This window comes from Echiichthys vipera (genome assembly GCF_963691815.1).
Source record: "Echiichthys vipera genome assembly, chromosome: 6".
Lineage (NCBI taxonomy): Eukaryota > Metazoa > Chordata > Actinopteri > Perciformes > Trachinidae > Echiichthys > Echiichthys vipera.
The window spans coordinates 23,435,191-23,461,592 of NC_139831.1; the positions used below are offsets into that span (position 1 = coordinate 23,435,191).

General features: G+C 40.4%; 2 protein-coding genes across 2 annotated transcripts in view; one reads left to right on the plus strand and one right to left on the minus strand.

Moving 5' to 3' along the window:
- The window catches only part of LOC310948675 (endothelin receptor type B-like), a 12,850-nt gene extending 1,021 nt beyond the window's left edge, over positions 1-11,829 (plus strand). Inside the window, exons 2-8 of the mRNA XM_083915873.1 lie at positions 3,751-4,249; positions 6,524-6,636; positions 6,719-6,923; positions 8,848-8,997; positions 9,395-9,528; positions 9,649-9,757; positions 9,838-11,829. Of these exons, the coding sequence (XP_083771999.1) occupies positions 3,860-4,249; positions 6,524-6,636; positions 6,719-6,923; positions 8,848-8,997; positions 9,395-9,528; positions 9,649-9,757; positions 9,838-9,978 (1,242 nt within the window). The 5' untranslated portion in view covers positions 3,751-3,859 and the 3' untranslated portion in view covers positions 9,979-11,829. The remainder of the gene's footprint in view (positions 1-3,750; positions 4,250-6,523; positions 6,637-6,718; positions 6,924-8,847; positions 8,998-9,394; positions 9,529-9,648; positions 9,758-9,837) is intronic.
- Positions 11,830-15,986: 4,157 nt separating this feature from the next.
- Positions 15,987-25,929, minus strand: polr1d (RNA polymerase I and III subunit D). Its single transcript, XM_083914840.1, has 5 exons — positions 25,859-25,929; positions 22,244-22,341; positions 20,408-20,484; positions 18,951-19,033; positions 15,987-16,270 (listed from the first exon to the last, which is right to left on the minus strand). Exons 1-5 carry the CDS (start codon positions 25,895-25,897, stop codon positions 16,223-16,225), a joined length of 345 nt encoding a protein of 114 aa, XP_083770966.1. The 5' UTR covers positions 25,898-25,929; the 3' UTR covers positions 15,987-16,222.
- Between the last annotated feature and the right edge of the window lie 473 nt (positions 25,930-26,402).

Genomic DNA, 26,402 nt, shown 5'->3' on the forward strand with positions numbered 1-26,402 from the left:
TCTTCTGGAGTTGAATTTTTTACAAGCCCATGTGTTAGACAGGAGGGAGTCAGACTCTCATCTCATGACAATATCATTTCCATGCAGTTAGGCAAAGGAAGGCTTGTTTTTCTATAATAATCACAGCCTGATAGTCACAGTATTCTCACAGGTTACTAACCTTTTCGATTTATGTGTGTGTGTGTGTGTGTGTGTGTGTGTGTGTGTGTGTGTGTGTGTGTGTGTGTGTGTGTGTGTGTGTGTGTGTGTGTGTGTGTGTGTGTGTGTGCGCGTGTGTGTGTGTGTGTGTGATCAAAATTAGAGAACAAATTATCGATACTTGATATATTCTGAAATATAATTTTTCTATTGTTCAGAGTTTGCTAGAATATCCTCTGTGGCTATACCACTGCTGTACTAACATGTTTTTTTAGTAACCACGGCACTTCAACAAAAACCTTTATTTTGTGAAAAAAAAAGCAGTGAGCAAAATTAGAGAACAGTAACCATTGTGTCAGAAGAGATTATGTAAACAATGTTTTACTCGGGCTATAGGAATCAAAAATGAACAGGAAGTGTAGAGGCCACAGCTTTAAATGACTTCAGCACATCTGCGCCCACAGGACATCACTAGTTTCTCACACTTTAGACACACTCTAGTCTAAAGTCCAATCAATGTACTGTACTTTGTTGCCAAAGATTTTCCAGAGATTTTCTATGGGGTTTAGATCTGGACTCATTTCATTGTTTCAATATTCTTAGCTTCAAGAACTGTTTAACCTGTTTTGCATTGTGACAGGGGACATTGTCTTGAATGAAAATTGCAGCTTATTGGGAGACAACTGCAGTGAAGTTATTGCATATTGCAGAGGGAGGTTGACATAAACATTTGCATTCACGCTGCCATGTAGCTTTACGAGAGGCCAAACTCCTGCTGTAGAAAACAACCCCAAAACCATGACACCTCCGACTTCCTTACACACTTTGGGTTTAGTCCTTCCCCAGTTCTACGCCGAACACAATGTTTCCATCAGACCCAAATAAATTGAACGTACTCTCATCACTGAAGTCACTCTGGATCAGTTCTCCTCTGTCCACACAACATGCTCCTTAACAAAGGTAAATCTAGCCTTTTCATTGTTTCTGCTGATGAGAGGTTTGGTCACTGCAGAGTGGGCTTTCAGTCCAAAAAGTCTTAAATAACGAGACACTGTGTGCAGAGACAGATCCTTGCCCTGTTCAGCACTGAACTGAAGTAACTCCAGCTGCAGTGTTGAACCGATTCCCCATTGAGAGTCTTCACACAACCCTGTCCGACCGTCCTTTTTGAGGGACTTAAATGAATATGTTTCAATATTCTTGAAATCAGAGACTTGGAATGCCCAACCTCTCTCTGATGGCTGAGAGGGTCATCACTTTGGACTTCATCTGGACATTTTGTCACGAGGTGCCAGATTAACCCCAATAACTGGGAGGTATCTGAAAGTGTTCTCTAATTTTGCTCACTGTTTATTCACAAAATGAAGGTTTTTGTTGAAGAGCCTTGGTTATTTAAAAAAAAAATGGTAGTACAGCACAGGTATAGCCACAGCGGATATTCTATCAGATTATGAACAATTAAAAATAACAATATTTCAGAATAAATCAAGTATTAATACCTTATTCTCTCATCTTGAAACCCTTTGGCAATATGCAGGAATTGCAGGTGTGTTTTTATATCCAAACTGTGTCACCTGTGTGACATCAGTCGGCAATTGAAAAGCAAGTGTGTTGCGTTAGCTCCGCCTACCCTCTCTGGCCGACAAACCAATGCTGGGGGATTGGAAACACGTAACTAACTGCGTGACGCTTGTGATATTTCCCGGGAATGTCGCCACAGACAAACCAGGCATTCACTGCAAATGCAAGGGATTTCACCAGTGGGCCATAGACCCATCACTTTTGTGTTACTGCATTCAGCGCTTCCTCCAGATTCTCCTCTTAAGTGAAGGATCTGAGTAGAAAAAAGATGAAGAATATGTTAAGAAAAAATCTAGAGAAAATCAGTGGTATTTTATAATCTTGCGAAATGCTTTAACAGTAATATAAAGGCGTCCTATTTGAAACGCTCAGGCTCGGAGTCACATAAAGTTTATATTTACTAAATACTGGACATTTATTTTTCATTCGTCCTGTTTACATAGAATCCATTTTGGAGATGCATCCCCCATGCCCTCCTCCGGTCCTCAGACACGGCTCTGCTCACTACTCCTCACACCAACCTGCAGACTTTCGGGGACTCCTGACCTCTCGGGCGTAGTACCCCAGCTCTCATTCTTTCCGTCTTCTGAACTTTCCATTCGTGTGTTTTCCTTTTTCCTCCCATTGTTCGTCTTTTCTTGCCATTCTGTTCCTGCATTTCTGTGGGTTTTTGCCCCCCCACCCCACCCCCATTCTTCATACTCCTCTTCCCGCCCTCTCCCCCCACGCACAAACACACATTTTTGAACCATTCATTTCTACTCATCTTTTCATCTTGCTGGTTGCCAACTTTCCACCTCCTTCTTTGTAAGAAGTGGAGCCAGCAGAGTTAAAGGTCAGGGATGGTTTCTAAAGTCAAGTCCATTCGATTAAGGGGATCAACTCGATTAAAACTCAGCTTTCCAATTAGATCCGACAAGCCTGCTCTGACATGGGCTAATGAGGTACCATGTTATCCAAAACAAAGTCATTATTCAGATGATAGAGAGGCCACGTGGACACATTTTTCAAAACTGATTTCTTGTGATATGTGTGTGATTTCATCCATGTGACTTTGTGCTTTTGTGTGCATGAACAGAATGAGCCTCTGTGTTTCAGAGCCGAATGCAGCTATGAAAGCCAGTGACAGTGTGTGTGTGTGTGTGTGTGTGTGTGTGTGTGTGTGTGTGTGTGTGTGTGTGTGTGTGTGTGTGTGTGTGTGTGTGTGTGTGTGTGTGTGTGTGTGTGTGTGTGTGTGTGTGTGTGTGTGTGTGTGTGTGTGTGTGTGTGTGTGAGGTTGCCAGAAGTCGTGTAAGTAAGCACGTTAATAGATGTGATTATTAAAAAGTAAACTAAGCATTTGTCCCAAAACCTTTGCCTTTTCCAATCATGCGGTAAAGAGTTTTGTATGTTTACGCAAAGATGGAAATATTGCGTGTGTGTGTGATTGTGCACCCTGATAGCATGTCATTCACTCATCTTCAACCGCTTGTCCCTATCAGGGTCGCGGGGGGCTGTAGCCGATCCCAGCTGATATCGTGCATGAGGCGGGGTACACCCTGGACAGGACGCCAGTCTATCACAGGGCCCTGATAGCATGTCCCTTCAGATATTGCCACCATCGTCAATCAGCCCATTTATCTCCAGAGATAGCCCAGGGCACATGATCCTTTAGAGGCTCAGAGCCCAGCTAGGGTCCTTTGTGAGAAAAAATAAAATTTCTCACACACACACACACACACACACACATTGGACACACAGAAAGGCTGTCCTTCATCTAACCTCTAATCTCTGCTCTCTTCTCTTTCTGTTTATTTCACCCCCTGTCCTCTATTATAATACTTTTTCATTCATCGTACATGTTGATTCAGGACCAATTCACTCACGGGCAAGATTAATCTGTTTAAATGAACTGTGTTATCGATACACAAACTGTGTATTCGAACATGTCAACATCACGGTGTCAATCTTGACATTAATCCAACCAAGACTTGTTGAGATAAGCATGCGGCTGTTTGGATGCTGATGGTTCCTTTACTCCTTTCTCTGCAGGACATTAAAGCTTGGACTCGGGCCTACGCAGAAAGGCGCGATGTGTGCATGTGTGTGAATGACTCCGTGCCTTTGAGTGAGTGAACAAGGCTGCAAGGCTCGTGCAAAGATGAGGGCCATCGCCGCTCTGCTGTGTCTCCTAATGGTCACAGAGGTCAGAGCCTCTCGGTTCGTCCGTGACACCCAGGGAGGTCCCAAAATTTCCGAACCGCCCAAGATCAACGCCTCTGTCCAGCTCTCACCCCCACAGCCGGGCCGGCCGCGGGGCTCCTTCCCCCCCATGTGCATTAAGCCCACGGAAATCAAGCACGCCTTCAAGTATGTGAATACCATCGTGTCCTGCCTGATATTTGTTGTGGGGATCATCGGCAACTCAACGCTACTCAGGATCATATATAAGAACAAGTGTATGAGGAACGGACCCAACGTCCTGATCGGCAGCCTGGCTCTGGGGGACCTGATTTATATCATCATTGCCATCCCCATCAATGTGTTTAAGGTGACAACATTTATCCTCTCTGTCTGTCTGGTGTTGCTTCTGTTTGTCACGTGTGACTGATAATGTCCAGGCCTGTATTTTGAAGAGTTGATTTAAATTTACACGTAAAAATTAGTATTTATTATTATTTCAGTTTATTTTTGAAAGTTTTGTTTCAACTTTATTTTACAAGTATTTTTCAAAATACAATTAATTTCTCATATATTTCTATTAAGTATATATTATAATGTCTTGCATGTTTTCGCAATTTAATCAAAAACTATAAACTATTTATATATTTCAGTGTCCAAAATAAAAGAATGAATTAACAATTACATGAATAAATCAACAAAATGAAGAAAGAATATATAACAACCTAAATACTCAATAAACAAACAATGATAATCAAATATTATCCCTGTACCCTGTGTACCCATCATTTCCTTATATCTCTTTTTGAACACTTTCAAGTTCTGATATATAACTGATGATAATGTTTCAGTGTTAGAGCAAGGGATTAAATGATTTATCCGATAATAAGATGCAGCGTTTGCACATGACACAATTTTGATTCAACAAATCAGGCATTTCACACAATAAGATACCAAAACCCATCTTCAATGAGTGTAATGTATTACCCATTGCCGGGTGTGTGTCTAATTTAGCGTGACTTTAATCTAAAGCAATTTTCCCGTGCATCAATTTCACAGTTACAGAGAGTGAGCCGTTTTGTCTTTCTCTTGGCACATCCTGCGGTTAGCTGTGGTTTATTTAAGAGTTTATTTCTGTGGTTAGTTCTTAGATTTAGTATGTTTTTGTGGTTTTGTTCGTTTCCTGTTTCAGTTTAGACTTTTCCACCTAGAAGAAAAGGAACAAGGAGCCAACAGTTGGGGACAAAAACTTGTTTTCCTTCCTTGTGTTTAGGGTACAGACTCCGCAGATGTAGACTGTTGGTATAAAGCCTGTCACAGATTATTTCCGTAGCCCTGAAGTTAGAATGGCGCTGGTTCGACAAAAGTCGACCAAAATCAATACCATTTTGAAGTATTTCAGAAAACAAGCTTACTTAAAACGTTTTGTTCAGCAAGATAATCTTCACAAATTAACACCACTTCTATGATTTTTGTAGCATTAATGCAATTGCCAGAAATAAAAAGCTAATATGTGACTATAAACACATCATACCACGGCTCAATGTTCGCGGTTTCTTTATCCATTTGTTATCAACAAGCTTTTTCAAAGACATGTACAGACTTCAAAATTCACAACTGGGGCATTTACCGACACATTTTATCTTGTAGAACAAAACATATAAATCTCTTAACCACAGGCGTTATTTTAACAAAAAAACATTCAAACAATACGTTGACTTTGAGACGAGGGAACCAGAAATTCCTTCATTTTTGTGGTTAAGCACCATTTCATTTATCCTCTCCTAATTTCGCCATTGCCTATTTTGCAAAGGCATCCAAAAGAAATCCAAACTGACAGTAAACATTTTTTTTCCTCAATACCAGAATGACAGCACTTTTCTCCAGCCTCGACACAGAACTGTGGAGACAGGCAAGACTGCCCTGTGTGTGAGAGAGTGACAGGAAAACATCCATGGGGCTTGGGTGTAAATTCACTCTCTGCTTAATGTTCAACTCATACTGTAACCACAAACATGTGCCCGTGAGGCGTTCCAAAAACAAAAGCAGAAAACATGTGAAACTAGTTTTATTTTCCAAATCACTTTAAAGTAAATGGAGCTGGAATCCTGTGCTGTATATGCTGTAAGCAAACATGAGTAGTAGTCTCTGGAAGGTCATACACCGTTTCGTTGTTAGTGACCTAATTGTAGATTTCTGTAGCCCGTGATAAGAATATCCCAGGGATAATTTAGCTCCGTTTTACACACTGACCTAAACCCAGGGTTATATGAATCCCACTGCACTTCTACTCTGTGTTTAGTTGATTTTCTGGGGATTACCCTGGAAATTCTGGGCTAACTCTGCTCTGGATCAGGGCCAGCAAGCCCCTGTCTAAGTGCAGTGTGAAAAAGCCCTTATAAGTAGCTTACAAGCAAAAAGCAAAATAATCAAATGTGTAGCCTGATTTGTTGAAGACATGTCTGATGCTGAACTGATTTTATAGCCCGTGGGAGATGGGCTTTATAGCAGGGAGGAGGAGTTGTTGATTTTGGCCAGCTGCTGCAGTAATAATGACAATAAAGATGCGAGGAAGAAAGGAACCTTAAAGATGTCTTTACACATGAAGCATGTCTCTCATGACAAGTGTATTTCTTCTCTGCAGCTAATAGCCGAGGACTGGCCGTTCGGCGTCTATGTCTGCAAGTTGATGCCGTTTATCCAGAAAGCTTCAGTGGGAATCACCGTCCTGAGCCTGTGTGCCCTCAGTATTGACCGGTGAGTAGACTTCTACTCTACAAACAAACATGGCAAACATTAGTACAGAAAGCAGCTAATGTCTACATCTGTGTTTGTGTAGCTACCACGCAGTGACGTCATGGAGCAGGGTGAAGGGGATGGGGATCCCTTTGTGGAAAGCGATGGAGGTGACTCTGATCTGGCTGGTTGCTGTAGTGCTCGCGGTCCCTGAGGCGCTTGCATTCGACATGCTGGAGATGCCATACAGAGGCAACAAGTTGCGCGTGTGTCTGCTGCATCCAGATCAGACAACCAGCTTTATGAAGGTAGCCACTTCATTTCAACAATATAATAAACTCCAACAGCTGGATGCAACTGCATCTTCCTTTTGCAGAAACAGATTGCATGTGATCAAAACATTCTGAACACTGAGTTAGATCTCTCTATTAAAAGGGGACTTTTGGCATTTTTCTCCCTGGATCTAAGTGATTAATAAGCCCATAAAGGCAACAACAGCTGCAGCCCTTTTCTCTTTTTTAAGCCCGGCCAAGAACTAATTAGTTGTAAAGTATAACAATGTAATATAACCCATACACACTGCATGCAAATCATCTGAATGATGATAACATTTATGTTATGTTCAAAAAAGCTGCACAACAAGACACAAATTGAAAAGATATTTCCAATATGTGAATACTTCAAGGTAATTTCAGCCAGGAAGGTCTGGATTGCAGGATACAGTTGACATGATGCATGTGAATGTGATATATTTTCATATGCCATTTTAAATCAGTGAGCGAGATGTCAAAATAGCAAAAAGACACATTCAGCCTGATCTCAGCTGGTGGGCTACTTTGAGAAGGACTGATAGTAATTGAGGAAATGTCTAATTCGTCCAACTAAATTTTCCTAAAAAGTTAGAATTATTCCTCCTTGTGAAGGGCTCATTGTATGGGTGGAATATATTCTCAAAAAATACATAAAATGCAAGTGTATTTCAAAAACAATGCAAGGCACACTGTAGGGCATTTTCATTGCATCACCAATCCTACAACAAGAGCATATCCCTCTCATGTTATGAGCCCTTCACAGGGAGGAATAAGCACAGTACACCTGGAGTATTCAAAGAGCACATGCATGTGATCAGCATAAAGACTCTTTATGGAAAGGAATTTGTGCAAACAAGTCTAAAACTTATTTATAGTAACATATTTGTAACCAATCTGCATTTCTGGAAGATCATTAATATCTTCTTTATGGTAGAGTGTGGCATTAAAAAAAAGAAAAATCTTCATTGTAGAATTCCATGTTTTTATTGTATGTACAAATGGATTACAAATAATGCAAACACCACAAATATATATATATATATTTTAAAAATCATTGGGAGATTGTGCAGAGATTCCAAATGTTGTTCTTTTTTGATTTGGGCATTTTTCAGTAGTACTAAAATATAGTGTATTAAATCATTTTTGAAACAAATGGTTGGCTTGTTGAATATCTAGTTTTATGAACAGAATATTGTTCCAGTAAGATAGGATTGATAATAAAACATATTTCACTCTGTATTACTATCAAAATAGAAGAGAAACTTTTCTTACATAAAAATATAAGTAATAAAGTGTATTGGGAAAAGAGTAACAAATAGAACAGGCATCTGTTACATCTTAAAGGCCCCATATTGTGCAAATTTTTAGGTTCATAATTTAATTTTGGTTTTCTACTAGAACATGTTTACATGTTTTAATGTTCAAAAACATTATTTCCCCCCATCCTGTCTGTCTGAATATACCTGTATTCACCCTCTGTCTGAAACACTCTGTTTTAGCGCCTGTCTCTTTAATAAACCCTCCCCAAAAAAGCCCTGTCTGCTCTGATTGATCAGTGTTTCTGGGTCTTCAACATCTGCACTCTCAGCACCCTTCACCTTCAATGCAGCCGGGGAAAGACTGTAACGACACTGTAGCAGCACTTTCGACTTATATGTATATATCTGGTATAGTTGTGATATCACGACCGTACAGAAGTCCTGACGGCTCGTTTAAAGACAGTTTATGAATACAGGATGTGTGCATTTTTCTGTGGATTGAGCATTTTGATACTTTCACAGTATTTATATAGCACCTCGACATGATTTATAATTTTAAAAAAATCGGACTTTTTTTCAACATGGGACCTTAAAACTTTTGAAATATATGTAAGAAACTTCCGTAACTTCAGTTTTTTGACTGGGTCTCTTCCTTTTTCCAGTTCTACCAGGATGTGAAAGACTGGTGGCTGTTTGGCTTTTATTTCTGCTTCCCACTGGCCTGCACAGGAATCTTCTACACACTCATGTCCTGCGAGATGCTCAGTCGCAAAAAAGGAATGCGCATCGCACTCAACGACCACATGAAACAGGTTAGCAGTTGTATTTCACTTGCAAAGATAATATGATAACAGGGGTTTCCAGGTCTTGTAAAATTGTGGAAGCCTATTACCCAGAGCATATCGTAGTCTTTCCAGATGGAGCATGTTAGTTAGATCCTCTAGCCACATCCTAGAGGTAGGGACGGATGTGCTTTTCCATACCATGAGAATAATTTTTACTGCCAACAGACCTCTGAGTGTCTCAGAAATGACAAGAATGACAAGAAAAGGCTCTGGTTTGTTTGGGGTTTTAAAAAATCCAGAAGGATTGGATCTTGGGGCGTAAAGCAAAACTATGAAGAAGAGTTTCCAGTGAAGATTGACATTTATCACAAACAGGCACTTGTACGGACAAAGTAGCATCAATATTTGTCGTTTGTGTGCGCAGCGGAGAGAAGTGGCGAAGACAGTGTTCTGCCTCGTGTTGATTTTTGCTCTCTGCTGGCTGCCCCTTCATCTCAGCCGTATTCTGAAGAAAACAATCTACGACCAAACTGACCCCAACCGCTGTGAACTGCTCAGGTAGGCGACGCAGATACGCCAGGCGACGCAAATACAGTGCAAACATCATGACAGCCCATTGTTCTCCGCTCTGTGACTTCCTGTAGCCCTTACTGCACACTTTGCCCTTTCCCCCATCAGCTTCCTGTTAGTGATGGACTACATCGGGATCAACATGGCCTCCCTAAACTCCTGCATTAACCCGATTGCCCTCTACTTTGTCAGCCAGAAGTTTAAAAACTGCTTCCAGGTAAGAGGGCACACACTCGCGCTCAAAATATAGAAATTATTCAAAAGCAAAGTCCACAAGTGTGTGTTCTTGTCCCACAGTCTTGCCTGTGCTGCTGGTGCTACAGAACATCTCCCCTGGATGAACGAGGCTCAGGAGGACGCTGGAAGGGCTCTTGTCACGGGAGCGGACTGGACCGTTCCAGCTCCCGCTCCAGTCAGAAATACACAAGCTCTTCATAAACACACACACACACACACCCCCACAGACACACACACCCCCCCCCCCACACACACACACACACACACACACACACACACACACACACACACACACACACACACACACACACACACACACACACACACACACACACACACACACACACACACACACACACACACACACACACACACACACACACACACACACACACACACACACACACACACACACACACACACTTTTTTTGCAAGAAACATGCCACTGCCAACAGACCAATCAGGAGGAAGAGAACTGAACAAGTTAGAAGTCACTTTTTACAGGACTCACAGGAGACTGAAAGACTGATGGACCCAGGTGATGAATGAAATAACAGGACTGTACCTGTTCAGGCTGTAACACCCACTGGGAATGATGGAACCAAGGCTGCATAAATCAGTTCATCCTCTGACACTGAAGCTTGCGTAGAGGACCAAAGGTGTCTCAGCGGACCAACGTGATCAACACATTTATAAAGAATGTTTATTAAAGCCGCTCGTAAATGTATGTACCTGTAGCGGATTATTTACGAGCAGACTGCCACCCTATGATGATAGAGAGAGTGAGCCTCAGAGCTTCATGTATGAATAACAGCTCTGATAAGTTTCTACCTGTTGAAGCTTTAATACCTCACAGGGAAAGATAGAGGGAAACTGTGACCCCAGAGTTATTTTCCAAAAGGTCTTTTTTTTAAAATATAAATATGCACGTGTTACTCTGCATATAAACACAATCAAAAGCTAATGATCTAACAATTGAATGCACACTGTCGACCTGGTGGCGTCTTCAAAGGGTGAAATGGGCCCCGCTGTCTTGTGGAGAGCCAATCATCGGAAATATTTTATCTGGAAATCATCGTCGCCTTAAGTCATGTGGAGGCCAGCTGTCCGAGAACACTGACAAACACCAGATGATTTCTGTCATGCGACACAAAAAGGTCAATTATTAGTACTTTTATTATTCAGTATTCATGCTGTTGCACATGTTTCCACTGTGTATAAAGTCTTAACCTCTCTTTTACAATGTACCTTCTATTTTTCTAAGAAAATATCCCAAAACATGTGTACCTTTCACAGTAGTTCAACTCCATTAGTGAGTGGTCATATTACAAAGATGTTCCTGTGGCTGGAAATTACTGCTCGTGGAAAACATCTCCTAGAATTGTCCCATTTAAATGTTTTGGGAAGGAAAAAGAAATCCAGTACAGCTGGAGGTTTTTAAGAAGTGAATGTTTTTAGTGGGGATTGTATTTCTTACCTATTTACACAGTTGTTGGCTCTTTAAAAAGTCAGCGTGGGAATGACAAAAACCTGCAGGTTACAATTCATTCTAAGCACATTTAAAGCCTAAATGAATCGTTTTTTTACACTGGCAGTAGTGAGAGCATATGTTGATGATATAAGCACAAGGTGGCTCTCAGTACACAAGACATGGTGATGGACTTTTCTATATCAAAGTAATGAACAAAAGTGTGCTCTTTCATAACCAAATGTGTGCTGACAAACCAGACGAGGTGTTTGTTAACACTGAACATGTTTGATTTATGTAAGATATAAATGTTTGGATGAAATATTTCCATTGCAGCCGTATTAGATTGCTCAAATCAGCTGATCAGTATGTGACTATCATATGTATTTATGCCATCTTCAACCAATATATCTACAGTGTATGTATATATACAGTATATAGGCGACTGTACTGGAAGGTCTAGTTTTAGAGGTAATTTGAGGTTGGATATCTAATGTAATGTGAACATTGGCCCCGCTATTTTTAAATACATTTATAATGTACGTATTTCTTGAGAGTATGGTGTAATAAATATTATTTTGTAGCATTTGTGTTGTGTTGAGTTTTTTTTAACTAGAGTACAGTGCATTTTAGAGCCATGTCTGGGCATTAGTGTTGCACAATATATCTGCAAACATTAAAGGGTCCCTGTGGAGTTTTTGACCTCTAGTATCATTATGGAGCTGTTTTTTCTATGAGTGGATCCTCATTTTGTTAATCTTAGTTTCAACCTAGTCACGTCAGATTCAGCAGATGCTCCCAACTTCTGATAAATGACCAGCATAAACAAGATGAACGACACCCGTGCGTGAATGAGTGCGTGTTTACGAGAATTGTAAAATAGCATGAGTAACAGCACAATAATATAAAGTTCAGCCCTGCTTTTGAAAATCCATAAAGGAAAGCCAATAATTTTAAACAGCATCAGCAGCAGGGTTAAAGGACCTGCTGAAGCCAAGGAATGGGAAAAAAAGAACAGTGCTGTGTTACCTTAGGTCTGTATCTGAATGAAGAAGTTTGAATGTCTGGGAGGAGGTTTTGTAGTCTGAGATTTTCATATTGATACTATTGAGCTCATTTAAAATGATGATGATATTGTAAGGCAATAGAAAGACATTGGAATTATATTATAATTCAAATAATATACTGTCAACATAATGAAGTGTAATTTATAGGCTTTTAAGCTCAAAGTTGTTTCAAAAAGTAATACAAATATACAAACTATTGAAAAACGTAGGTTTTGATGACAGCAGACTAACTAAACATGAATCCTTCGACAGGGCAGCACCAAATTGCAAATTGTGTTGGTACCTCAGAGAACATTCAAAATACAAGAAAATCAAGCCACGTACACGTCACTTAGGAACAAATCTGTGCGTACCAAGCCCCAATCACAGCCACTTCCTGGTTGATCCAATACTGAACGAAAGTGCCCCAAACTGCAGTTCACCCAGTGGCCACTAGGGGCAGGTTTCATAATAGAGGAATTTCTCATTGACCCCCAGGTTAAATAGGTCGTTTTGACAGCACAATTAAACTTATTCAAAGTCAAATTCCGGCCTAAAATAATCATCTTTTGGTAAATTCGGTCATCAAATAAGCCATACAGACAATTTTTTTCGTGTTTGAACTATTTGCGGAAATTTTCCGGAACGGCGCTAAGTGCCTGGCGTGGCTAACACGGATTAGCTCGGGGTGGCAAATTGAACTGATTAAAACGTCTTTTTTTCTACCATTAAAGCTGCACCAAATAACACCACACCTCTGCTGTAGCATGATAAGAGTCCCTACACATTAACCGAAGCACCAACAACGTAGTTAGTGAACCCAGAGTTTTTTAAAAGAGTGCTTTAAAGACTTACCTACTGGCCCCGGTACCAGCTGCTCGTACTAAAGTCTATTCAAGTCAACGAATGCAATCCAAAGGGAAGGAGCCCATTGATGATTTATTCCAGCAAAACACGTTAACGTTGTGGTTTGTGGCAGTTTGGTGAAATATCTATAACTCCAGTCTATCTGTAGCCAGTTGCTGCACTCATGGAATGGCATTCTCCTTCAAGCACGCCTTCTTTGGGTTCTATGGGTCAAAAGCTCTTCTAGGAATTACGAAGTCGTCCAAAAAATTGTCTCGATGGCTTATTTGATGACCGAATTTGCCGAAAAAGACTGGGATAATTTTATGCCGAAATACCTGGTACAAAACCATTCTAGTCTGTATGTTGAAGTCATATCTCCATGACAGCACTGAGGGGGCTGAATTTTTTCGTACCAGGCTACTTTTTATTTTATTGGAGGTTAAAGTTTATGAATAATTAGGGGCGTGGCCTCTTGAGTCACAGCTAGCCGCTCACAATCACTTCTCCTCGGAGGTAAACGTCAGTCAGATGGCTGCCACACACATGCCCTTTTTTGGTAAGAGGAAATGAGGCGGAGTCAAAGTCTGACAAGATGGCGTCTTCCATAGGCGAGTACGATTGGATCAAGTTGAGAGAACGGACCTTGACATACAGTTTCGTACGAGTGTTTCTTGCATGAGGACACTTAATAAATATAACTTTTGTTTACAAGAAATCTCCACAGGGCACCTTTAAGTAGGGTGTTTGGAAAGGATAGATTTTCACTGCTTTTAATTAACACTGACTTTTCCTGTAATGTGATTTACATCAGTTCCTTAGTATAACATCATTTTAAGAAATGCTCAAACATTCCCAAACGCTCCCTTTCAGATCACAGTACAGCTGTGGTAGGAGAGAGCAGCGCACTCTTGACAGGACTGAACATAAACAATCACCTCCGTTAATGACAGTCTGTCAAATTTGAGGTCACAGGCTTCAGGCGTTACATTTGGTTAACATCTGATTTCAGAGAAAGATCATCAAGACTTTTCAACAACTACACAACTAGAGGGGCCAGTTCCAAGGAGCAGGTTTATGGAAGACAGTAAATCTTGGAAAAGATCTTTCACGTTAATTCATCTTACAGATGTGAAGGAATTCTCGTTTTTTTTTTTTTTTTCAGTCAGCACAGCAGTTTCTTGGAAACAGAAACCAGTTCCACGAGGCAGGTTACCTTGTTTTCTTGTTTTTCATAAAGCTTTTCCTCTGAAGTCTAATGTCCAGAGAAAACAATTTATCAATACTGGAAAAGGTCATTTTGTTTTTGTTCTTCACATCTCGCAAACCACACAGACCTGGCTGTAGTCAATGAACCCTGAGGTCACACACACACACTGCTGCATTAACACACCTCAATGTGACGTAAACAAAAATCTAAAATAACTGCATGAAATTACAACATTAAAGCAACAATTCTATACATGGAAATGTTACAAGTACTGCAATATAGATATTGAAAAAGTGAGAAAAACAAAAAATGAACCATACATTCATTGAAATCATGTCATAATGTGTTTCAAATAATACGTGGTGTGAGCGTGTAGATTTCTAAATGATGAGGTTCATGACAGCGGGACATTTTTGAACACCACCACATTAAACATGGCACAACACTCTGAAGTATTGTTTGCTAAAAGAAACATAATCCACAGCACCACAACAGTCTCTATTTCTGTACAAACAATATTTAAAGGCTTGTTCTCACTCTTGATGTGGTTTTGGAAGTGTGAGGAGTTTTATGAATTTCCCTTCTACATGACGAGTGTAGGGCACCAATCATGCCGCTTGCTTAATCTCCTTTGTTGGGCAGGGAATCAAAAGAAGCTTCTACAGCCAACACTTTAAACTGTGCTATACATTTAGAAAAACTAAAATTGTATTATTTTTGAAACTAACACTGGCACTGCCATCATTACAACAGGATCACATAAAAAGATGGAACACATTATCTCTGTAACAAAATAAAGTTGAATTTATTGGCAATTAAAGGCACCCTTGTGTTTCTGTTTCCTGAACTTTTAGAACGTTTGTGCGACTGGTAAACTTGCCTTTTTCCATCATCCCATATTTGCCAATTGTTAGCAAAAGTTTCATAGGTTTACTTAAAGTTTCTTTTTAAGCGTATCAGGAATCAGCTAAACATTGAAGTAGCATCTTTAAGCCAAGCTAACTGACCGACTGCTGGCTGTAGCTTCATATTTGAAATGAGAGTGGTATTGATCTTCTCATCAGTCGGCAAGAATGTAAATAAGCTTATTTATCCAAAATGTCAAACTGTTGAGTTAAAAAAATCAAAATCAGCTAGCTCTATCAATAAGATAAAATGTCCCATACCGCATGTATATTTGATCAAAATCGGTCCAAGTTAATTGCTGTTTTTCCTCAAATGATGTTCCGTACCCACAGAGACAGCCATGCATGAACACATGACTGACAGAATGATATGATTAACCTCAAAAAATGACTTTAACCTCAGTATTTACACTCGTCTCCCCTCGTTTTCCCTCTCTGTCTTGCTGGCACCCTCGCAACACATTCCTCTGCTAATAAGGCCATTCGAGTTAACGGTTCTTTCACTCTAAAACACGGCTTCAAAGGACAGATGAGAGTGATTTGGTACAGTCATTACTTTAGTTTTGGATATCCTTCAAACACTGTTACATGAGTAGTTATGACAATAAATATTTCAGCACAGGTCAAAAGGCATGAGTGTTAAAAATAAAGAAAAAAAAAAAACTCTTTGTTGACCAGATTTGGTGTCATAAATTTATTACACTAAATCATTCCAAGACTCCAACACAGGACTACATTTATGATACATCAATTTCAACATAATACAAAAAAGATAACTATACAAATATCTGAATGTGAGTTGATCAAACTGTTTTGAGGAGAACTTTTCATTCAACCTTACAGATGTATAAAAAAGAAAGAGACAAATCAAGAACACATTCTTACAGTTTGTTTGTAGAAACGGTGTCTGAGAGCTTCATAGACACACACACACACACACACACACACAGACACACACACGTGCTGCTTTTCACTCCATCGGCTGCTCCTGCCTGTTTTTGAACTCATTGACTCTTGCCTGGAACCAAAGAAAAGAAAATGTAAAAATTGGAGATGAGACTGTGGGTAGCGACCTTTCTTTTACCATGGGCCAACTAGAAAACCCAGGGTTCTTCCTCGATCCTGCACAAAAAATATTATTATTGCACGTTTGAATATTCCGGTTTGCTTCTTGTTTGCCGTTCCCCGCAGAGAGGTCAGAGCACTGGGTCAGCTTCTGAACAGAAGCCCCGTGGTGGCTAGAGACATTGACTCTTCAGCAGTCACCATCAACTGACACAAGAGAATGACAAACAATGCCCCCTGCTCAGCACATGAGACATTTATACCGCGATGGATCAGCTGCCATGCCAATGTGAGCCTGTGAATCATCTTTCTCTTTCCTTTCTTAATTTACATCCCCATTAGCTTCTGACTGTCTTAGACACTGTTCTCATTCAGCAGCAACATGGGGTCTGAGTGATCCAAACACAAGTGGACAGTTCTAACTGCAGGTGAAAACACTTTTAAGACGCATTGAGATCGGATGTCAGACACCACATTTGGATAGCAGTGAGAGCAGGTATGTGACTCTGTCCACATTGAGGACCGACTACTCAACTGCTTGGGGCTTCACAGAATAAAATAGAATATTCTTCATTGTTATTGTACAGGACAACAAAATTTTGTTGGAGCAGTCCTCCTGTTGCCATTTGAAAAACTGAATATTGATAGAAAACTAGACCTGCAAGCAGGTACCAACAGGGTCCAAGCCCCCCGTGCAACTCGGACATGGCGACCTGCAGAGGCGACGCCATCTGGACCTGCAGGTCCATGGGCACGACCCAAGTCGCAGCTTGAACGCAGCACAGATTGTAGTCCGAAAAAGAAAGTGTAGGTATTTTAGTTAGTAGATATTGTGTTTGTTTACATAATGCATGCATTACTCTATTTTGCATAACAGCCCCAGCTTGTGGCTGTTTGATGTCAGATTTTGCACAGGCCCTCAGTGCAGCTCGGGAAATAACGTTTTCAAGTTGTGTGATAATCAGAGAAACTACTTCAAAGTAACGCACCACATCCTGTTTTGAGGGTACCAAGTCTTTACTCTATAACTTTCATATTGTTTGGATTATGAAAATTATTTTGATAACTTTTGAACGTAGCGTTAGAAAGTATATGTGCAAACTTTCGTGCTGACGAGACTCTTGGCCTAGGACGAGTTCGCAAAAGTAGGTTTTGAATATTTTTCGCATGGTTTGTGTATTTTTCTATTTTGTCTAACAGCGCCAACTAATGTTCAATTGACCTCAAATTTTGCACTGAGCCTGAAGTTTCCATGGAGACCTATCAGTCCGAGTTGGATGTTATTCAGACTAATTATTGTGAAGATATTCAATACTTCCTGTTATGAGCAGGAACATACAGGAAGTTGTTTCTTCATTAAATACACATTTTTGGACTATTTCAATTATTTTGATAACTTTTCGTCAAGTCGATTAAAGGGATAAATTCCGGCAAAGTTTTGTGGCAATCGGACTCCTAGCCTAGGAGGAGTTCGAAAAAAATAGGTTTTGAATTTTTTGCAATTTTGTGCAAAAATAATCAGCAGAAATGTGCCGTGGTCTAAATCCCAAGATTCAGTGCCTTTCAGAAAACATGTGGATGTAAGAAATCTAGATTTGCAATAAATGATGTGAAAGTCAGAGGCCAAAAAGCCTTTTCTGTGATTATAGCACCCCATTGTGGTGGACGTGTCATATTTGGGGTGTTCTGTGGGGGCACCAGTCTATACCTACCCTAAAAGTTTTGTTTCCATAACTTGTGCGGTTAATGCTCCAATATGAGTAATATCCAAAACAGCGCCACCTCCTGGAAGACTGATGTCATATTTTTCTCAAAGCCTCTGACGAGCATCAGAAACTATTGTTCTACGTTTCTTGTTCATCTGACTTATAATTGCTATGATATGATGAATTCTACATAACAGCGCCACCTAATGGTTGGTTGGTGGGGTTGCTTGTAAAAGGCCTCAGTAGGACATAGGAAACTAGATTACCTAGTTTTGTGTCGATCCGACACAATTTGAGGAAGATACGCAGCACTTCCTATTTTCACTCTAACCTACAGGAAGTTGTTCCTTTACAACTTTGGCACTTAAAAGAGTATCAAAATTCTTTAAATAATTTTCGGTCAGGACCATCCAAACATTACGTGTACCAAGTTTCATCTTGATCTGACATTTGGCCTAGGAGGAGTTTGAAGAAGTAGCTTTTGCATATATCCCGATCCTGCGTAAAAAAGTCTCTGCGGAAATAGGCGTGGCATATATCCAGAGACTCACGTGCGTTCAGGGAACGCCTGAATGTAAGAATTTTTAATGTGCAAAGTACGATGTGCGAGTTACAGGCAAAAACGCGTTCAACTTGATTATAACGCCACGTGCTGGTTAACATTTTTGGTTTCTGCCGTACGTGCAGGGGTCTTAATAGTTCAGTTCAGTATACAACAAAAAACAGAGTAAATAACAAAAAAACAGCAACATCTGAATCAGCTATCAGCCAAATTGTATCTTAGGCATCTGTAACAGCAACGAATTTCAAAATGAGTGAATCCCTACTGTAAACTGACTGTCTTCCATTTCCTTAAATGAATCCATACCGAACCACTGCGGTTCAGTTCCTCTCAGAGAGCGACAGGCGATGGACAAACAGGCTCACCTGAAAGGTGTTGAGAACATGTTGAGAAACTGCGCTGAGTTCATTCAGGCCCCTCCGCAGCGGCTCTGTGGCTGGAATTCCCCCTGAAACAGGAAGTAGAGACCTCTGAAGAAAACCACCATAACTAATAGTATCATCTCTCCAGAATTCAGCAAAAGTTAAGACAAACAGATGTTTGATCGGTCCAAGGCCACAAAGTCCACACTCACACGCAGCTATAATAAGGGCTACCAGAGTTGCTAGAGAATTCGAGAAATGAACAAAACAAAGCCAGAGTGAGATGCTTTTCAGGGGCCTGGTTCTCCAAATTCGCCTGGCACTGGCAAATCAATTAAAACAAATGCAAGAACCTATAACTCAGTCTTATTCTTGACTGGTAGCCACTTAAGGGACGCCAGTACAGGTGTAACGCTGGCACTCTTCGTTGTACCACTCACTTGTCTGGCTGCATCTGCAGCTGAGACGTGGATATCTGGCTTATTCCCAAATAAAGAGTATTGCAGTAATCCAGCCAAGAGGAAATAAAGGCATTTGCAACAATCTCTGGGTCATTAAATGAGAGGCACAGTTTGAGTTTGGCAACTTACCTTAGCTGGAAAAAGCAACCTTTTTTACAACAGTGTTAATTTGCTTTTCAAATTTCAGAGCTTGATCAAAGATGCAACCACAAATCTTGGCATGAGCATGAAGGTGAAAATTGCTGACTTTAAATCACCATTCATTTAACACAGTTATTGTCTGCATTGCCTCCGTTTAGTTGTAGGCTATAACTTGCAGCATAGTTTTCCAAATGCGAAGGAAAAACATCCTTTGCGAAACATCCCGTTCTCCTGTAGACGACGCCTCAAGGGCTATAATAATTAATTAATCTCCCTTGTCAGTACTGGCATCTGCTAATACAGATTATCTCAAAATTGCATTAGTCAGCCAAACAATTAATCACTAGTAATAATGTATGATTTATGTGAGAGAAACAGAAGAGAGTTATACACACATAACAAAAAAAGATGCTTTCATTACAACATGAAAGCTAACTATAGGGCTGAACCCCATTGTTCCGAGTATTCGGAGATTGGTTTGTTGGGTAGGTATTTAGTTTTCAATTTTGTTATTTGGATTTTTTTTTTTTTTTTTTAAACAATATCCTTAAATATAATATTGCCGTTAAGCGGCCGTTCCATAATTACCCAAGTTATAGTGAAAAACAATTGTGATTTCATTTCAACTAATCCATGAATTAAGGATTTAATGTGTGTTACTTAAGGTCAGCCACTGGCCTTTGTTTTTGGGCTGAGTGGACAAAGTGAATGCACAAGACTCCAGTTAACATGTTTACTCCGCAACACAGCCCAACACAATTCATAGCTGTCTAGCTGTCATACACGTGTGCACACAAACAGATTTAAGGAAAGAGGAAAAAGATGCTCCAGCGACAAGGATTAAAGGGGTGTTCTCACCTCGGGTCTGAATGCGAAAGTTGATCTTGCTCTCAGACGGATGAGTGATGGTGTAGCCACAAAAATCCACATCCACACTAACAGAAAACAGGCGAGATTTTGATTATTATTAATGTTTTGTTTAAAATGGGTGGAGGTTTGTTTGTGTTATTACATTTTTTCCACTATGACCTCATCCCAGCTGACCTGGACTGACTGAAAACAGAAGCACTGGGTACAAAGTGGAAACACATACAGTGCCTATAGAAAGTCATGATACCCTTATGAAATAGTCCTTGAGGATCTATCTCCTCGTAGTTTATTGTAACTATTGTAGTTTAATTCACTATTTTTGATGCCATGTGGCAAATGGTTATGATGGGAACAAAATTGAAATTTTTGGGCTGAACTCTCAGCTCTATGTTTGGCAGAAACCAAACACAACACACCACCAAAACACAGCATCCCTACAGTGAAGCATGGTGGTGGCAGAATCATGTCGTCAGCTTGTTTCTCTTCAGCAGGGACTGGGCACTTGGTCAGGATTGAAGGGAAAATGGATGCTGCCAGGTCCAACCAAATTCTTGAGGAAAACCTGCAGCCTTCTGTTAGGGCGTACTCACACTGTCCTTCTGGCCGGGGCCAAAACAGTTTTTTCAGCTAAAGCCTAGTACCTTTAAGCAGTGTGAGTGCACCCGTTCCGCGCATAACTGCGGCCAGCGGGCCGTCCACGGCCCACTTGAAAGAGGTGGGCTTTAGCGGAGCCGTTTGCACATGTACGAGCACGAGCGTGCGCACGTGTACGAGCACGAGCACGAGCCCTACGGCAGTAGCGTTATGTCCGCCTGTTCGGACATGTAAATAGAAGGACGGACCATGCGCGGACATTTAACAACAACAACAATGGCGTTGAAAGGTTCACGTTGATGTGATGCGGAGTTGGAGTGTTTACTGCAGATTTGGTCGGATGAAAATATTCAAAAACAGTCGACAAGACGCACAAAAACTCTGAGGTCTGTGGAAAGATTTGTACACAAAGCCACACACACGCGATCAATGCGTGTGACGTGTTACGGCGTGATGGCGTATGGACAGCAAGAAGCATTGGCCGGCCCTGGCAGTGTGAGTACAAACGGGGCTGGGGCGCGGGGGGAGAGGGAGGGGGGACAAGTACCCTAAAGCCCGGGTCGCGGTGCGGAAGGACAGTGTGAGTACACTCTTAGACACTTGAAAATGGGCAGGTGGTTCACCTTACAGCAGGACAACGACCCAAAACACACCAGAAAAACAACACAGTGGCTAAAGGACAGGAAGGTGAATGTCCTGGAGTGGCCCAGTCAGAGCCCTGACCTGAATCCTACAGAACGTCTGTGGATGGACTTGAAGAGTGCAGTCCATCACCGCTCACCACAGAATCTGACTGAACTCCAACAGTTCTGCAGGAAGAATGGGGAAATATTTCCCAGTCTAGGTGCACAATAGAGACCAATCCAAACAGACTGATGGCTGCAATTAAAGCAAAAGGTGCCTTTGCAAAGTATTACATCAGGGGGCTTTTTAATTTTGTATTAATTTATTTATTAAATATGTTTTATGTATTATCATTTCAGGCTGTAAAACAAAAAAAGTGACTATTTCAAAAGGGTATGCACTAAAAAGTCCTTTTGTGTTAGGAAACTGTTCCCCTGGAGTCTCATCACAATGACCCAAATCAGCCATCAGTCTGACTCTTTGGTCTTCAAAACATTCCCCACGGGAGTAGAGGGGTTAAATGTTTTGTTTTTTTAAATACCAACAGGTCAAATCTGTGAACACGAGTTTAAAGTAGGACTTTGTTTAGAAAAAAAACCCACTTACGTCTTCATGATCATATATCTGAGGGAGTTGCCCAGTGTATGGTCTTCATCGTGCAGCACAAATGTCACACAGCCCTCATCAGCCCCATCAGCCTGGACCTAAAACAAACAAAAAAGGATTCAGTAAAACATCACACATCCAACCCAAACTCCGTAAGACACACCTGTGTGTATATACCAGAATCTGTTTTATTGGCCAAGTGTGCTTCTGCATACAAGGAATCTGACTTTGGTTTACAGTAGTTTCTAGTACTTACATTTATCACATTCTAGAGGTAAGTGTGTATACATAACAACAACTATACTGAGTGTTATTATGGCTGAAGAAATTATACCAATGTACAGCAGTTATATATGCATTTATTTGTACATTTATATTGCATTTAGTGCACATGGGAGATGCTGAGGGAGGACGGTACTGGGCTACAAATCCATATGTGTGCATATTATATTCTTCACTGACTGGAACACAGGACTTACTGTACTACGAAGCGACAGGGGGCTAATTACAAACTGTCATGATTACCTAACAAGTGTCAATTATTGCTCCATGCTGTTAAAGGGGAATTTAACTTTTTTTTTTAAGTGGCAAAAACAAGCCATTTTAGTGGATCTATGTTGTTGTTGTGCGATGCCCTATTTGATTACATTGCAGGCCGGCTTCACAGCGGCCAGGATGCAGCGCTTACTCTCAATACTGGACCAAATTCAATAAAAGGTTGTTGCCATTAGTCACTTACACAGAAATACATGGGGAAAAATAGGGTTCAGGTTGAAAAATACCAAACTTCCCCTTTAAGTGTTCATGAGAGAGAGTATCTGAAGAAGTGGTTTATGTGTCTGGTGGTTTTGGTGCACATCCTCCTATAGCGCTCGCCAAAGAGCAAGAGTTCAAACAGAATGTGTCCTAGGTGTGTGGCGTCTGTGATGATTCTGTGGGCCCCTGTCCAGTCTCTAGATGTGTAAAAGTTCAGCAGGGTGCGCAGAGGGGCACTCATTTTTCTTTCAGCTGTCCTTTTTCCTATTCTGTTTTGCGGCTGATCCTAACCAGACCGTGATGGAAGTGCACAGGATTGAATGGCCGTGGTGTAGAATTTCTTCAAAAGCTCCGTTAGCTCTAGTTCTGCAAACCTGGAGCCATATTCATAAAGCTTTTGAGAGTTCATTTAGCCTCAAATTTTCTTAGACGGATACCTAGCTTAGGAGGGATTTATGAACATTCTCAAGGCAGCTCTAAAGAAGGAAGGGACCAAAACTTTCACCCTAGCGTAGGGCTGAAACAATTAATCGAGTTACTTGTTTACAAAAATTCATCAAGGCAAAACATCTGCCTCAATGATTCATTTAACTACTATCTTGCGCATTATGCGGCCAGTTTAGCGCAGGGGTCATTGTTCTACACGGACCGTTTTTGCGGATGCACACCACTACAGACAGAAAAGACAGAGAATCAGTTTGGGATCATTTCAAAAAAGAAGCCAAAACGTTGCAATATGTCCAATGTAACTAGAACAGTTATGCCACAACAGCACGACATCGATGATTCAGTGTCTGAGCCCAAAGCAACCCGTTATTAAATCCACTTCACCGAGCGCCGCTGTTCCAGTTTAAGGATGAACACGTGCACATTCAAACACAAACAAACACACACACACCCCTGTTAGATTACCACACCAAATAGGCCTACCCCAGACATAATATATTTGGGGGAAAATAACACAAATTATAATACAATTTTATGCAAAGTTAATTTTTTTATCTGATAACTCGATTAATCGATGGAATAATCGGTATAATACTCGATTACAAAAAGATTTGATAGCTGCAGCCCTACCCTAGGGTGTGACGCATTATTTAAAAAACAAAAAACAAAATGCGACTGGTTGATTTAACAAAACAAAAAAAAAGCTCTTTTAATGACACAGGTATAAAATGGAGCATCAATAAAATAAAATGAATTAAAGAATTTAGCCTCTATTAAGACATGGTGTAATAATAAATACAATAGTAATCTCTTCTGACTTAATAGAAAAAATGTTTTCAACAGAGAGAAAATGTTGACAAATACACTTTGATGTTGCAATAACACGGACGTGCATCCCATCAATAACATCAACAACAACACGGGAGCCCACTGTGTCCATGAATGCTCTTTTGTGGGCCTACAAGAACATCCAGTGTGTCACAATTTGAGGCTGTGAGAGCCCTGTAACTGTTTGCGTGATCACCCAGCTGACGGACAGTTGCGACAGACCCCAGTCATCGTTACCGCACTCACTGTTGCATTTTTCCGGTTGCCAAATATCATAGTGTTGTGATCACTCATTTATTTCTGGTGAATTTGCGTTACAGCGTTGGGCAGGAGATGCGAGTGTATCTCGAATGAGATCAACCTCAAACATCATTTGCTCTCAAACTAATGTGTAGCGTTACATCCACTCAGTGTCATTCAGCGTTTGGAGAATATTTCCCCTACCTCTTTGACGTGCTGCCCTTTTCTCCTCTGCTTAAGAAACTCTTAAGCATCTTAAAAGTCCTCCTCCCTACTGCTAACAGTTTTATCCTTAGGAGCAAGCTTGAGGACAAAGACGCTTTGTGACTAAGCTTTATCTGTACTAGGATCTGGTCTCAACTCTCGGGGGAAATCTTAGAAAACATCCACCATCTTGAGCATGTTCAGCTCAAAGTTTTTAGTGTTTTTTTAATCCTCATTATGCTATAGTATATTCTCTACATCCCTGTTTACATTCTGTTTATTCATTTGCATTGATGTCTAAACAAATATATATTCTTTTATTTATGTTTACATTTTCGCCCTATATTTGAGCTTGCACTATTTTATGTGAGCGAGGTTGCTGATGAAGGTACATTTATTTTTCATTCATTTATGTATGCATGTATGTACGTATGTATGTGAACGCGTGTTGTCTTAACATGACCCCCAGGAAGAGTAGTTGTTGCCTTGGTAACAATTTATAATGTCAATCCAAATAAACAACAAACAAGCCTAAGGCCAAAGATTGGCCTTTCCAGTAACTGTCTGTGTAATTGTTGAGCACATGATTAGAATAAATGACTTGAACTCTAAACAAAAACATAACATCCTTACAGATTAAATGGAGAAACTAATCACTTTGGAAGGGATCTATTATGTACTGCCAATACATCCAATACTTCTCTCACAGTTGCACATTGACAAGCATCAGCTGAATATATTGAACAACATATGGAGAAACTGAGGAAGGCTCGAGTCTGTTTAAATACTGCCCCCCAGTGGAGAAACTCTGAACCAGACACAGACAGAGGCACATGTAAAGTAGGTAAAATGATATACGTTTCAGTTATCCTTAGCATAGCTTTACCCTAATGCAACTCATGTGTGATAAGTGTCCTCAGGTTACAGTCAAGAGAAGAGCTTTTAACGTAGTTTGGGATTCAGGTGAAAGGATGTTTTCTCACTGCTGTTAGCTACACACGTGAGGCGTTTACGGTCGGTCGAAATGCTGTCCTTAGCTTTTTTACTTGGATATTTTCTAACAAACAGAGTTAAACACTGTTAAAGACATATAGCTATATACAATCTAAAAAACTCATGAAGTATTTCCTCGTGTCTTACCATTTCCAGCACTGGTTTCTTTTCGCCTTCCCCTGCCATGCTTCACATGCGGAGCCTGCACGTCAATAAAGGCGCGGTGCGGTTTCAGCCCTCACTGCTGTCTGATAGGCAAGAAGAGGCAGTACCATTAGACTATCCACACCTATGGAGGACTAAACATGAATTAAGTCTCAATAAATACATACATTAACGCATAAATTAATACGTAAGTGCTGAAAAAATAAATGAATGCATGAATAAATGCCTACCTCATTAGCATGCGACACAGAAATACAAAAATGAATGTCAGTGAAACAAAATGTAGAAATAAATGTAAAGCATTTATTTATTGAATGTATAGGTTTATTCATGCACTTGTTTTTATTCATTCATTTATGTATTATTTTATTTATACATTTATTCATGCATTTATGTATTTATTCATTATTTCAGGATTTTTTAATGCATTTATTATCCTATTTATTTATTGAGGCTTAAGTCTTGTTTAGTCCTCCTTCATAATATGTAACAGACGCAGGCCGTGTGTGATTATAGCACTAATTCA